At 42.0% G+C, this 15,068-nt stretch overlaps 1 protein-coding gene across 1 annotated transcript in view; it reads right to left on the reverse strand.

The window, feature by feature from the left end:
* The window catches only part of LOC142095511 (uncharacterized), a 75,204-nt gene that overhangs the window by 29,238 nt on the left and 30,898 nt on the right, over positions 1–15,068 (reverse strand). The window contains 8 exon segments of the mRNA XM_075178456.1: positions 3,095–4,595; positions 6,530–6,641; positions 6,780–6,874; positions 8,710–8,821; positions 8,952–9,049; positions 9,167–9,245; positions 9,364–9,562; positions 13,448–13,713. Of these exon segments, the coding sequence (XP_075034557.1) occupies positions 3,095–4,595; positions 6,530–6,641; positions 6,780–6,874; positions 8,710–8,821; positions 8,952–9,049; positions 9,167–9,245; positions 9,364–9,562; positions 13,448–13,713 (2,462 nt within the window).

Here is a 15,068-nt window from a genome sequence, read left to right on the forward strand (position 1 = left end):
GTCTCTTCTGGACAAAAATTGAATACATGACAAAGTCTATTAATGTCAAGAAAATACTTTATAAATTTATTTAGTGAAAGGTGACTTTTTTTTCCTTAGGCCCCGGGAATGTTTCCTGCAAAGTCTGACTATCTGAAACATTTTACATTTCCATTACTCTGTGTATAGTTTTCAACAAATTCTCCAATAAATCCAGATTGAAATAAAATAAAAAGCTGAGCCTTTGTCAGACCACATAGGTCCAAACCCCTCTTTAACCAAACACGCCCCATACCTTTGTCCCATGTTACATTAACACCATGTAGTTAGTCCAATATGTAAAGAAGCTGTCACAATTTCAATAAAACACATGTTCTTAACTTTCTGAATCAAGTCCAAAAAGAAAGTGAGAGGTTCTTAAAATCTAGAAAGTAGAAGACATCCAGCTGTTGGAAGGAGATGAGGAATCCATTTATCAGTAACTTTCCAACCAGAGAATTGCTGGATCGGTAATTTACCAACTGAATAAAATACAGCCTCAGAGGCCAGTTACTTATACACAGATACGCCTAATTATTGGCCTAGGCCCTGTATATTCACATTCCACTCATGGGATCACATGGAGAAAAGAGTAAAAACTCTACCTCAATATCCGGTCTAATATTTTAAGACACCCTCTTTGTAAATGTCAACTTTTCCTTCTTTTTCTCCAAAAATACAGCTCATTCAAGCCCATTTGTCTTAAAATCATAAGTGAATGGGCATTAGGAATGTATTTATTAGGTGATACATTTCTCTTGTGTATTTATGTCCCTATAAATATGCTTTTTTCTTTTGTATTAATTGTGCTTGCAAGGTACAGTATTCATCCTAATTGAAACATAAATTTCACAGCATGATCTTTGCCTCCTGTAACCATGTGTATAATTCATGCAGGGTGAAGAAAGCCCTGGATCCACTCAATAAACTAGAAAGGCCCTTGTACAAATGCACTCTCCACTCCTTGAATGTCATTTAACATCTCGCCCTGCAAAACAAAATCTCATTTTCGCATGTTGTCACAATACAAGTCTGGATCCACTTAGCTCCTCCCATGAGGAGCAGAGTTTTGCACTCTTGCAGATGTATCTTTACCCACCAGGCCACGCATGTTCCTGTATTAATTGATGAGTCACCATATTGAACTGTACTGAGGGCCCACATTTTTAGTTTCATACATGATCCTCAGCAAGTAATAATGTTATGACTCACCGGGCTCTCTGTCAGAGTTAGCTAGATAGATAGTTATGGGTAGGTACTTAGGTAGGTAATTAGATAACCATCTTGGGTGTTGAGATAGGTAGTTATTTTAGTTCTTAGATAGATTAGTTTAGGTAGATCAGATAGGCAGATAGATTAGATTGGTCTTAGATAGGGTCAGTTAGGTCTGTTCTCTGTCAGAATCTGCCCTCAATCATGCTGTAATTTCCTATGTAGTGCCTCACCCCGCCAGTCTGTTTCTCTTAGTCTACTCACCTGGCTTCCCCATTATCTCTAGCAGTCTATTGGTTCTGCTCTCCTTAAATAGCCGTCTAATCCTCTGCAGGATTGCCGGTAATATGTTTACCATTGTGTTCTGCTCCCTTGTGTTTTCCGTTACCTGTTCCTGTTCCTTCCTGCCGGCTAGTTGTATCCCCATGTACCAGATCGTTTCCGTTCCTGTCTACTCTTCATTGGATTTCCTTGTGTACCGATTTGGCTCTGCTTTGACTCTTCTCCTGTGTTGATATCCCGTGAGCCAGACCTGATTTGGTTCCTGACTATTCTACTATCTACTCACCAGTTCCAGTCAGCTATCTCCCGGACCTCGGTAAAGTCGTGCTCCCAGGCATGGCTCCGGCGTGATCTGCAGCTCCTCTGCTCATCTTACCTTATACAGAGACGCAGCCCCTGCAGCATCTATGCGCTCAGATTTCAACAATCTTCCTCTGGCTCCGGAGGTACTTTTGACTGTTTACATATATCACTGTGTGCCTGTAATTGTAGTTACCCCTGGCAACCGCCTAGGAACTGTTTCCCTCCAATCTCCGGACTCTCACAGGTACTGTGGGTTGCAGTTACCCCTGGCAACCGCCTAAGAAATGTTTCTCTCAAATCTCCGCACTCTCACCGGTACTGCTGGTTGTTACCCCTGGCAACTGCCTACGTTCAGTTTCATCATCTTTACCTATCACTGCAAGCTTCGTTCCTTTCCGGACATGCACCGGTACAGAAGTCGCTGTGTATCAGGGGACTTCTCTATCAGATGTTCCTTTAATTATTCCAGTGGCCCGAGTGATATATCAGTCTTGACACCATCCACTTGTGTCTCACCTGACTCCCTCCTGCATTTCCTACTCTACGGCGTCAGAAACTCTATTCCTGGGTTCTCTCCAGCCAGTGCACATCTCACGAGCCTCTGTTTATCTGCAGCCAAACCTGTCCCCAACACTAGGGGCAACAGTGAACACCAGGCTTTCAGAGCAGACTCCGGGTTTTGCTGTACTGGCTGGAGGGGTTCCTAACAAATAACATATGTCACAATTATATCTCACACTTTCAATTACAGAGTGTGAACATAATGTAATATAGCCCCAGATCCCACATTACATCTCCGGCTTACTGATGACCCTATATAACACCAATGTTGTCTTGTTATTACTGTGGAAAGTGATGATATCTAAGAGAATATGGAAACTACAAAGTTCCATGCATGAGCGATCTGTTCCAGTCTTATGCTGACACACATTCCACCTATGTCTATGGATGATAATTAAATTATAACATGTTGGTATATTGTGTGCTGGAGCTTTGCCCTCCACAACTCAGTGATGTCAAATAAATATACACTCTGATAATATATTTATGAGTATTTTTATAATTTGCAAATATAAAATAAATATATTATACAATAAATAGAATATTGATGCAACTCTGTTTCAGGTCATGGAAATGGCTTTTCGCCTGTGAGAGTTTTCAAATGTGTAAATACATCTCATTTACATGTACAACATTTCTAACACCTATCAGAACATGGAAGCTGTTTTTCGTTTGTTTGTTTTCAGATGTCTAAGAAGATTTCTTTAATGTGTAAAACCGTTCCCACACTCAGAACATGAAAAATGTTTCTCAGCTGTGCGTTTTCTGATGTTCAAAAAGACCTGATTTCTGTATAAAACATTTTCCACACTCAGAACATGAAAATGGTTTCTCACCTGTATGAATTCTCTGATGTTCAACAAGACCTGATTTCCGTATAAAACATTTTCCACACTCAGAACAAATAAATGGTTTCTCACCTGTGTGAGTTCTCAGATGAATAACAAGATATTCTTTACGTGTAAAACATTTCCCACACTCAGAACATGGAAATTGTTTCTCACCTGAGTGAGTTCTCTCATGTCTAACAAGACCTGATTTCTGAATAAAACATTTGCCACACTCAGAACACGGAAATCGTTTCTCACCTGTGTGAGTTCTTTGATGGCTAACAAGACCTGATTTAACTGGAAAACATTTCCCACATTCAGAGCATGGAAATGGTCTCTCACCTGTGTGAGTTTTCTGATGTTTAACAAGAGATGTCTTCTGTATAAAACATTTCCCACACTCAGAACATCGAAATGGTTTCACACCTGTGTGAATTCTCTGATGTTTAACAAAAACTGATTTCTGTATAAAACATTTCCCACACTCAGAACATGGAAATGGTTTTTCACCTGTGTGAGTTCTCTGATGTTCAACAAGACCTGATTTCTGTAAAAAACTTTTCCCACACTCAGAGCATGAAAATGGTCTCTCCCCTGTGTGAGTTCTCAGATGTCCAACAAGACCTGACTTCTGTATAAAACATTTCCCGCACTCAGAACAAGAAAATGGTTTCTCGACTATGTGAGTTTTCTGATGATCAACAAGACCTGATTTCTGTATAAAACATTTTCCACATTCAGAACAAGGAAATGGTTTTTCACCTGTGTGAGTTTTCTGATGTTTAACAAGAACTGATTTATGTGTAAAACATTTTCCACACTCAGAACACAGAAATGGTCTGTCACCTGTGTGAATTCTCAGATGTTCAACAAGTCTAGATTTCCGTGTAAACCATTTCCCACACTCAGAACATGGAACTGATCTCACGCCTGTGTGAGATCTCTGATGTTCAGCAAGACCTGACTTCTGTGTAAAACATTTTCCACAATCAAAACATGAAAATGGTTTCTCACCTGTGTGAGTTCTCTGATGAGAAACAAGATAGTCTTTACGTGTAAAACATTTCCCACACTCAGAACATTGAAATGGTTTCTCTCCTGTGTGAGTTTTCTGATGCCTAACAAAGGCTGACAGATATATAAAACTTTTACCACATTCACAACAGAGAAATACTGTATTATCTGTATGACCTGCACTACGTGTAACAATATCAAGAGAACATCCCTCATGATTAGAAGGATCAGATGATATATTTGCACTGTGATGTACTGTAAGTATATTTAGGGTAATTGGGTTTTCTTCTGGAGAATCTCGAATGATGTTATCTTCTATTCTAAAATCTGGAGACAAAATGCGATATCCCTCCAAGATATTCCTGCGTCCATCTGCTGGAAATAAAAGTACGTAAATAGACGTCTTGTTTGTACACTGAAGAGCAAATGGTCGATTAGTGAGTACAAAATGTTCAGTTGTTTAATCTCAATTTGCAAACTATGAACACTTTATCTCAATTATAAATGTATAATATATTATGGTATGGTATATTACAGTGTATAAATGTATAATATATTATGGTATGATATGGTATATTAAAGTGTATAAAAATACAGATTTACTGCTACTTGACACCTACCACCACTATTTCCATAGGGAGCACAGACTAAGTATCCCTACCTTTACATACCAACTTTATAAAATCTATGCGCCTTGGAATTCTCCGACCATTCAGTTATTTTGTAGAGGAACAGAGGTATCCTCCTATCACTCCATTTTGCAGCATTTACACTTTAGTTCAACATAAGGAGCGCAGATAAAGGCACAATACCCATTCTCTATAAATATACAAAAAGCTAATATGACTTTTGTTTAAGATATAAAACATTGCTTTAACATAGAACACAACTGCATTACCAAGCACAATACATAGATCCAGCAACAGTGGTATGCAGGTGGCCTAGACACATTGGACTACTCCACCCATAATGCAGACTTTGGGAAGTAACATTTCCCAAGACAGTGACATTGTGTCTGGTCAACTTCAGGAGAAGTAGCCTCTCCATGTCCCTCTGTTCAACAGCGGCTACTAATTTAGACTCGGGCTTCGGTGTAGACAAGCACATAAAGGTCAGGAGAGCAGCAGGACAGACCAGTATAGAAGGAAATAACAATACAGAATGACGACAGCACAGAGCGGAGCATCAGGACAGAGAAGGAAAATGGAGCAGGACACAGATGAGAACAGCAAAAGTAGAAGAAAGCCTAGGGCAGAGCAGGATACAGAGACAGGTCAGAAGATGAAGAGCAACATTGTATCCAAGCACAGAGTGGAGGGAGCTACTGTGTAATGACAGGTGTGTGGTTATAGTTCTGTGTGTGCTCTTAGTGGAGTCAGCTGTTATTTTAGCTTAGTATTGCAGTGTTAATATACACTGGATACAGTGGAAACTGTATCAAACATTCTGGTATTAATACACATGGAGAATCATGGTTAATGGTGGGTCTCATCTTATTGATCAGTTGATGGAACCACAATGATATTTACAGAGGTAAGTAGAGAGTAGAAAACGTGTATGTTAGGGGCACTCTATGATTGTTTATTTATATAAAACATACATTTTATTAGTTCATTTAAAACGATAGTAGAGTCCCAAATTAGTACCTTAGTACCACTAGTAGCGAAATAAAACCAAAATAATAACCAAAATAAATGTATTAAAAGGCAGAACCAAGGATATTATCTATTTGCATTAGATTTATGACATCATATATATGCAAATAGGAACTGTTTGTAACGGTATAGCTTATCTCTCTTGCATTTTGAAATAGTGTCTACACTTATTTGGTTAATCTGCTTATTATGCCAGATACCAGGACAGCATGATGATCAATATTACCCAGATATAAAATAATTAGGTATATTGTAATACTTACTACACAGTGAGGCTAGGCAGTTGGTTCTGCCTTTTTAATAAATTTATTTTGGTTATTATTTTGGTTTTATTTCGCTACTAGTGGTACTAAGGTACTAATTTGGGACTCTACTATCGTTTTAAATGAACTAATAAAATGTATGTTTTATATAAATAAACAATCATAGAGTGCCCCTAACATACACGTTTTCTACTCTCTACTTACCTCTGTAAATATCAGTCCAACGTGTGCAGGGTGCACTAACCCAGTCATATGATAACAAACATTATAATGATAGACTGGGTATATGATTATCTAGTGCGTCGGTATATATCTCTTTCGGAACCACAATGATGTTGCGACTGAACAAGGAAAATGTGACTCTTTTCTGTAATAAGTGATTATTACTGACCTGTGCTGATATCTGTAGGGATTTCCTCCTCCTTATACTGCTGATCATCAGTCACACACGTCTCTTCTTCTCCCTCTGTACTTTTTACCTTAATATTACTCAGATCTTCACTCTCAATAACACATAAAACAATACAATAACAATTTAATAATATCCGATTTCAATAATTATTGTATAAAAACATACACAGCTGCTCTACAGATAGTGAAAAGTCACTTTGGTATTTGGTGAAACCCTAAATTCCATCTACCTTATACTGTGGGATATTGTGATTTTCATCTGTACAATCCTGTGAAGTAAAAAGACGGGAAGATGTCTCTGGGTGATTTATGTTACTGGGTCCATCTGTAGGAGACACAGTTACAGAAGATGTTGTTATTTAGTGATTATCAGATGAGATGTGTACATTTATCTAAGCAACCCATAACTTCATAGGGAAAGTAGGACTGACTCCTTATACTACATTTACTAAGTATATAAGGAGGCATCTCTTATACAAACATAACCATAAGGATAATATAACCATAAGGATAGGACAATGTCTTGAAGACCAAGGCATTTTAGCGCTTGTATGAGAAGTGATAGGTCAATAGTGTTAAATGGGAGATCCAGGAGAATTAGAATAAATAAAGTATTGGCCTTTAGTTTTAGCAGCAACCTTAGTCAACGCAGTCTCTGTGGAGTGTTGAGAATGAAAGTCTGACCGAAGAAGATCCAATAGGTTGTTTGCAGAAAAGAAGCGTGTGAGGTGAGTGTAGGCAATTCTCTCTAGAAACTTGGAGAGGAATGGGAGGTGTGAGATGGGACGGTAATTTGAGAGTTTGGGTCAATATTTTTGTTATCAGAATAGGAGTAATCACTGTGTGGTTGAATAATGATGGAAAGTTACCAGTAGAGAGAGATATTACAGATTTTAGTAAAAGGTGAAATGAGCACATTAGACAGAGATCTATCTATTTGTGAGGGACCAGGATCAAGAGGACAGGAGGTAGAGTAGGAAGATAAGAATAAAGTAGATACTTCTTCATTTGTGGGATGAAATGAATAGAGGGTGTCGGAGGGTACTGGGAAGGAATTGAGCTGATTGCTAGTCAAGGAAGAGGATATCATTTCAAGTAGGATCCTATCAATCTTGTCCTCAATATGTTGTTACAGTTCTGACGTCCTAACTGAATGTGCACTTTACTTGTCTTCGTTCTTGTGTATATTCTTCTGTGCTTTCGCTGGGGCTGCTTCACAGGCCCCTCCAGATATTTACACCGTTACCTATTTAGGCTTACTTTGGTTTTCTACATTGTATGTATACATTGTGTGCTGGTACTCTATAAAAAAAAGTTATTAAATAAAAAAAATAAAAAAAAGAGGAGGACACAAAAGAAACTCGAAAAGAGTAATGTGTTGAAAGCCTGAGATTTGGATTTTAAAGTTAGTGAGTTTTTGAAAAGCCTACAATGCTTGCATGCGGTTGGGGATAGATATGGCTGTCAAAGTGGTAGACAAAAGGAGGTGAACTGCAAATACAGCAACCTTATGGTGGGCAGGGCCTATGTGATGTCTGTGATATTTGGGATGTTTCTTGTAGTGATGTATGAGAGACATAATGATATGATGTGAGGAGGAGAGCAGGAGTCTAATAGGGGCTGATGGCTCCTGATGTATAAGAATCACCAGAGTGTGAGGAGGAGACTGGTCAGATCTCTTGGCTGGTAGCACAATTATATGATGTGAGGAGGAGAGCAGGAGTCTAATAGGGCTGATGGCTCCTGATGTATGAGAATCACCAGAGTGTGTGAGGAGGAGACTGGTCAGATCTCTGGGGTAGTAGTACAATGATATGATGTGAGGAGGAGACTAGTCAGATCTCTGGGCTGGTAGCACAATGATATGATGTGAGGAGGAGACCAGGAGTCTAGTAGGAGCTGATGGCTCCTGTTGAATGAGAAACACCAGAGAGTGTGGGAAGGAGACTGGTCAGATCTCTGGGCTGGTAGCACAATGATATGATGTGAGGAGGAGAGCAGGAGTCTAATAGGGGCTGATGGATCCTGACTCCCCCAGTGGGCAGATACTTGTCATCATTAGTTTGTACTGACAGAGGAAGGTGTAGAATAGGAGAGGATTGTAGTGACTGAACATGGACAATATGTGACTCTTTTCTGTAATAAGTGTTTATTACTGACCTGTGCTGATATCTGTATGGATTTCCTCCTCCTTACATTGCTGATCACCCCTCACATACGTCTCTTCTTCTCCCTCTATATCTTCTATCTTAATATCAGTCAGACCTTCACGCTAATGTTAGATTTCATTGAGATTAAACAGAAGAATATTAAGGTATAAGACACACGCAGTGGCTCTACAGATCGCATAGTGAAAAGTCACATTAGTATATTAGTATTCATTGAGCCTAAATTCCATCTACCTGATACTCCTGTGGGACACTGTGATTTTCCTCTGTACAATCCTGTGAAAAAAGAGGACGGGGACATCTCTCTGGGGTATTTTTGTTACTGGATCCATCTGTAGGAGACACACAGTGACTGAATACATTGTTTATAGGTGATGACCAGATAATGTGTATATTGATGGTCCTTAAAACTGCTCTCTCCTCTACAAAAAATGAAAGTCTCCTCTTACCCAGTGATGTGAGGAGCTGGTGATTCTCCTTCATCACGTCCTTGTACAGACCCTTGTGTCCTTCTAAATACTCCCCCTCCTGCATGGAGAAATAGACAGTGACATCATCCACCTTATAGGAACCTGACACACACAATGGTCATCACCCAGACACATCCCCTGGTGTTACTGTATAATGTCCCATTCCCAGCAGTCACCTCTCCAGTCACAAGCTGAATGATCTTGTTGGTCAGTTCCAGGATCTTCTGGTCATTGTCTCTCTCATGTATCAGTGAGTGAGGTGGAGGCACCGTGATGGGGCTCTGGGTCCTGCTCAATCCTCCTGACACACAGGGATGGCTGCTGGGTGTCTCACTATCACCAGATGTCTTCTTCACTACTGTGTAATCCTGTGTACTGAGACATCAATTAAAAGCTAAATTAAACACCACCAATATGGGGTTGTCATATGTACATAATATACAAGAAGGGTCTATCATACAAATACCACCCCTCTACTATCCTAACAATCTCCTATATATAGGTGAGAGGATCACAGTAAGAAAAACTTTAAAAAGGAGGAAACATTCTAAGGTCACTACAAAACAATGTGTATAGTGTGGGCACAGAGCTGTGCACATGGGGGCTATGGTGAGGAAATATAGAGAAGAACAAAAGAAGATATCAGCGATACCAGCAGCAACAGGGCCGATTTAATGGGCCTGATGGGGCTGCAGCCCCAGGACTCTCCACAGAAATAGGCACAGGTCAGCCAGGAGAATAATTATATTTTTGTGAGGGCACCTGGCATGGAGAAGGGGAGAGGGGTTTGGGGCGATGAGCAGTGTGAGGTGGTTATGTGGACCACCCGCTGGTGGCTTCTCTGGTTTCCAGGGGGGCGGTCCTGTCATTGGAGAGCAACAGGCAGCTAATCGTAAGGCTGCCTGTTGGTGAGTGGGGTGTGGGGCTGCACCTACAGAGGCTGTGTGTGACTCGTGTGTACAAACCTCCACCCAGTCCCAGACTGAGATCACCGCACAACAGGTAGGAACAATTAATTTTTATCAGGGGATATATGACAGCAGGGGATATGTGACAGCAGGGGATATGTGACAGCAGGGGATATGTGACAGCAGGGGATATGTGACAGCAGGCAGTATGTGACAACAGGGGGTATGTGACAACAGGTCCAACAGGGGATATGTGACAACAGGTCCAACAGGGGATATGTGACAACAGAGGATATGTGACCACAGGACCAACAGGGGACATGTGACAACAGGGGATATGTGACATCAGGGGATATGTGACATCAGGGGATATGTGACATCAGGGGATATGTGATAACAGGTCCAACAGGGAATATGTGACAACAGGGGATATGTGACAACAGGGGGTATGTGACATCAGGGGATATGTGACAACAGGTCCAACAGGGGATATGTGACAAAAGGGGATATGTGACAACAGGGGATATGTGACAACAGGAGATATGTGACAACAGGAGATATGTGACAACAGGTCCAACAGGGGATATGTGACAATAGGGGATATGTGACAACAGGGGATATGTAACCACAGGACCAACAGGGGATATGTGACAGCAGGAGACATGTGACAGCAGGGGACATGTGACAACAGGGGACATGTGACAACAGGGGACATGTGACAACAGGGGACATGTGACAACAGGGGACATGTGACAACAGGGGACATGTGACAGCAGGGGACATGTGACAGCAGGGGACATGTGACAACAGGGGACATGTGACAACAGGGGACATGTGACAACAGGGGATATGTGACAACAGGGGATATGTGACAATATAATATACATGTGTGAATGGCCCGTGTGTATTAACATAGGGATCAGTTCCTTTTCTTACAACATAATTAACAACTTTTTCAATTGAGATTATGCCCTAGGCCACTGACATGAAGAAAGAATAGTTATATATAACACATCTTATACATTCCCATTTGGTCTCAATCAGCACTTTTTTTTATATACACTTTTTTTAATTTAATTCTAATATGGTACGTCTGCATTTTGCTTCTGTATATGTGCTGATTGAGACATACTACACGAGTTTTAGCCTATTCAATTCCGGGATATCTGTGGGAACTAAGAAGATTCTTTTCAAGTCTCTCCAGGAGGGATTGCGTTCAACAGATAAGCTATTATTGATTTTGCACTTGGAACAAGGCTACACTGTTTATGTTTGGACAATAAGTGATTGTTTTATTTTTGGTACACTATGTGAGGCTCTTCTCTCTTTTGTTTTATTTTTTAGGTGGGCATTTGCAAATAATGTATGTGACTGTACTCATTATTATTGCACAGATTTCTGTTTGTATACACCGTGTATTTTTGGACTCACAGCGTCGATATTGCTTATTATTTTCTCACACACACACACACACACATCAATATAGATACATCTCCCGCGCTGCCCCTCTCCACTGGAACCAGCTCCCCCGCTCCATCAGAACTTCCCTTAACTTGTCCAGCTTCAAACGGGCCTTAAAAACCCACCTTTTCCTTAAAGCCCTCCAGTCCCCCACCTATTGACCTCCTCCCGGGGTCCCCCTACCCCCCTCCCACTCCTTCCCTCCCTCCTGTCCCCCTCTTACCTCCCTCCTTTTCTTTCTCCTCTCCTCTCCGTCTCAGCCCCGTTCTCCCCATTCCCTCCTCCTACCATTTAGTCTCTGTCCGTCCTACCCTCCCCTTAGATTGTACGCTCCTTCGAGCAGGGCCTCCTCTCCTCCTGTTCTCCACCACCCTAACTCTGCTCTCCAGCTCCTTGTCTCTTCCGTGAGGTCCTCCTGCCCTTCTACCCCCTTCTCTACTCGGCTGGGGGCCCTCACCTCTCATCTAGCTGTACATTGAGCTTCTGAGTTATGTGCTTTTTGTTAACTGTACCGTGCTGTCTCACCCTGTATCGTGTTTCTGTCTGTCCCTGTACGGCGCTACGGATACCTAGTGGCACCCTATAAATAAAAATTAATAATAATAATAATACATAAATTATACAATGTATTTATAGATTCAAATTTTATTTTATTTTTCTTAAGCTTTCAGCATCCTGTACTCTGAAAATCATTTTTCATGTATCTTTCTGTTAAATCACTTTATAAATAACAATAATCAGCCATTGTTTGTGTTTTTGTATTCAATGCTGAATAACATAACTCACCTTTACCTCCCTGCTGCCCTGATTCCACCAGGATAGTCCTGATTTTAGTGGACTTTCCTGATTAGCCAGGAGCTTGTCCCAGCATGTGAGGCAGCTCTTCACTTTACATACAAGCTGTGTGAGCCAGTTAGTGCTGCACTCTTTATATAAGGGAAGATGGGAGGGAGATGTAGGTGGTAGGAGGGAAGTGCTATGCCCTCCATGGTGCTGGCCACGCCCACACACCGCTGGTCACGCCCACACACGACTGGCCACACCCACACATGACTGGCCACACCCACACATGACTGGCCGCTCCCACACACCGCTGGTCACACCCACACATGACTGGCCGCACCTCTGGTGGGACGACAGTTTTCACAATAGGCCCTTTATAATTTTCAGCCCCGGGCCCATGTGGCCTTTATTCTGGCCCAGAGCAGCAGCAATAGGATATGTTATCTGCCAAACGTGGAAATCTTGTCATCTCCATCACACATTAGGTAGTTTTTATCACAGATAACTTTCTATAGTAATGTCAGGACAGCTATAATATGCTTGGACAAGTAACAACCAACAAAAAATCCTATTTAGCTGCAATTTATTTGGCTACCTGTACTATAATAACAGGACACTAGAGCCTGCTCCACCTGTACTATAATAACAGGACACCAGAGACTGCTCCTCCTGTACTATAATAACAGGACACCAGAGACTGCTCCACCTGTATTATAATAACAGGACACCAGAGTCTGCTCCACCTGTACTATAATAACAGGACACCAGAGACTGCTCCACCTGTATTATAATAACAGGACACCAGAGTCTGCTCCACCTGTACTATAATAACAGGACACCAGAGTCTGCTCCACCTGTATTATAATAACAGGACACCAGAGTCTGCTCCACCTGTACTATAATAACAGGACACCAGAGTCTGCTCCACCTGTACTATAATAACAGGATACCACAGTCTGCTCCACCTGTACTATAATAACAGGACACCAGAGGCTGCTCCACCTGTACTATAATACCAGGACACCAGAGCCTGCTCCACCTGTACTATAATAATAATAATCAGACACCAGAGACTGCTCTCATCGCATTATAATAATAATATCATTACCTGCTGTAAGACGCACCAATGTCTCCTCTCTGCTTCCTCCTATTCAGGGTCACCCGGAAGTAGTTTTTGAATAAAGACAATAACCAGGGGTTAGGTGGAACGCACAGACAGGAAGCCGGATGGAACGCACAGACAGGAAGCCGGGTGGAACGCTCAGACAGGAAGCCGGGTGGAACGCACAGACAGGAAGCCGGGTGGAACGCACAGACAGGAAGCCGGGTGGAACGCACATATAGGAAGCCGGGTGGAACGCACAGACAGGAAGCCTGGTGGAACGCACAGACAGGAAGCCTGGTGGAACGCACAGACAGGAAGCAGGATGGAACGCACATACAGGAAGCCGGGTGGAACGCACAGGCCGGGTAGGTAACATCTTCCGGGTGAGAGGTAGTGACAGGTGAATTAGTCACATGATACATAATGATAGAGATCCTACCAGTCCCCACAGACGGGGTAATAGTAATATTGCCCCATGTATGACCTATGGGGGCCCATATATTATTATTCCTCCATGTTATGTCCCATATGGTCTGTGCGGTCACCTAGAGCTCTGTATCTCTGTCTCCATTTACCTCAATGAGGATCATAGATCTGAGTCACATGTCAGAGCTGTCAGCAGTTGTTGCTGGTCCTGAGGGTGAGGGGGCCGTCTGCATCCAACACAGGGGTCAGACATTGGGGTTAGGGGGATCTGGTGCACCAGGGGGGGATTGTCAGTGTGTGGACCCATCATGGTAGAGGATGTGTATGGGGGCTGAAGGATGTACTGGAGGTATTGTGTCGCTGGGTATTTCCCACTATATTAATGACAAGTGAAAGGTCTGAAGATCCTCAGGTGGGTTTCAGCTATATCCTGGTGGTAGGATTCTTCTACGGTGTTGGCCATAGCTGGGAGGGAGGAGGCCTTAGTTATCTCTTACATGCTCTATTATTATTATTATTATTATTATTATAGATTTGTAAGACACAACTGCTCCACAGCACCGGGCAGCGGGAGAAACATAAACCATGGATATTAAATGATAATAATAAAGAGCACTTTGTAAAGCTCAGCTCAGACCAGAGAGACACTGACAGGCTGAGTAGCAGCATAGCTGTAGCTTGTCTCTACAGATCTTCCCTGCTACTCCTATCTAGTCCAAGTGGTTGGAAGGTTCAGGGTGAAAATACCCCAGGCTGGAATGCAGAGATGACAATCACTGGTACTACTGATGTGTAACCAAGAATTGCGCAATGAGAGCCAGCAGTGTGTGATTTCAGGAAGAGAGATAGAACTGTAAATGACTGAGTAAAGGTTTGTTGGAGTAAAAGCAGGAGATAAAGTAGGAATACTGAATGTGTGTGTGTTATAGCTGGCTCCACTGAGGGGTGAGGTCACTATTTGGTAGCTTTGCCATGCAGGACTGTGGTGGTAATGAAGGGTCCAGAGTGGCATTCAAAATGCTTTGAGGATACAGCACAAGGTGGGTGATCAGACAGAGGAGTGCAGGGGATCAGTATGGAGCAGCCATTGGTCAGAGGGGGGGAAATTTCATGAGCAGAGAAGTATGACTGGGGTAATAGGGCAGGGTGAGGAAGCTGAGACATTATTCGTTGTCATTGGCGGGAAGGTTGAGGATGG

The sequence above is a fragment of the Mixophyes fleayi genome, chromosome 6 (genome assembly GCF_038048845.1).
Source record: "Mixophyes fleayi isolate aMixFle1 chromosome 6, aMixFle1.hap1, whole genome shotgun sequence".
NCBI lineage: Eukaryota > Metazoa > Chordata > Amphibia > Anura > Limnodynastidae > Mixophyes > Mixophyes fleayi.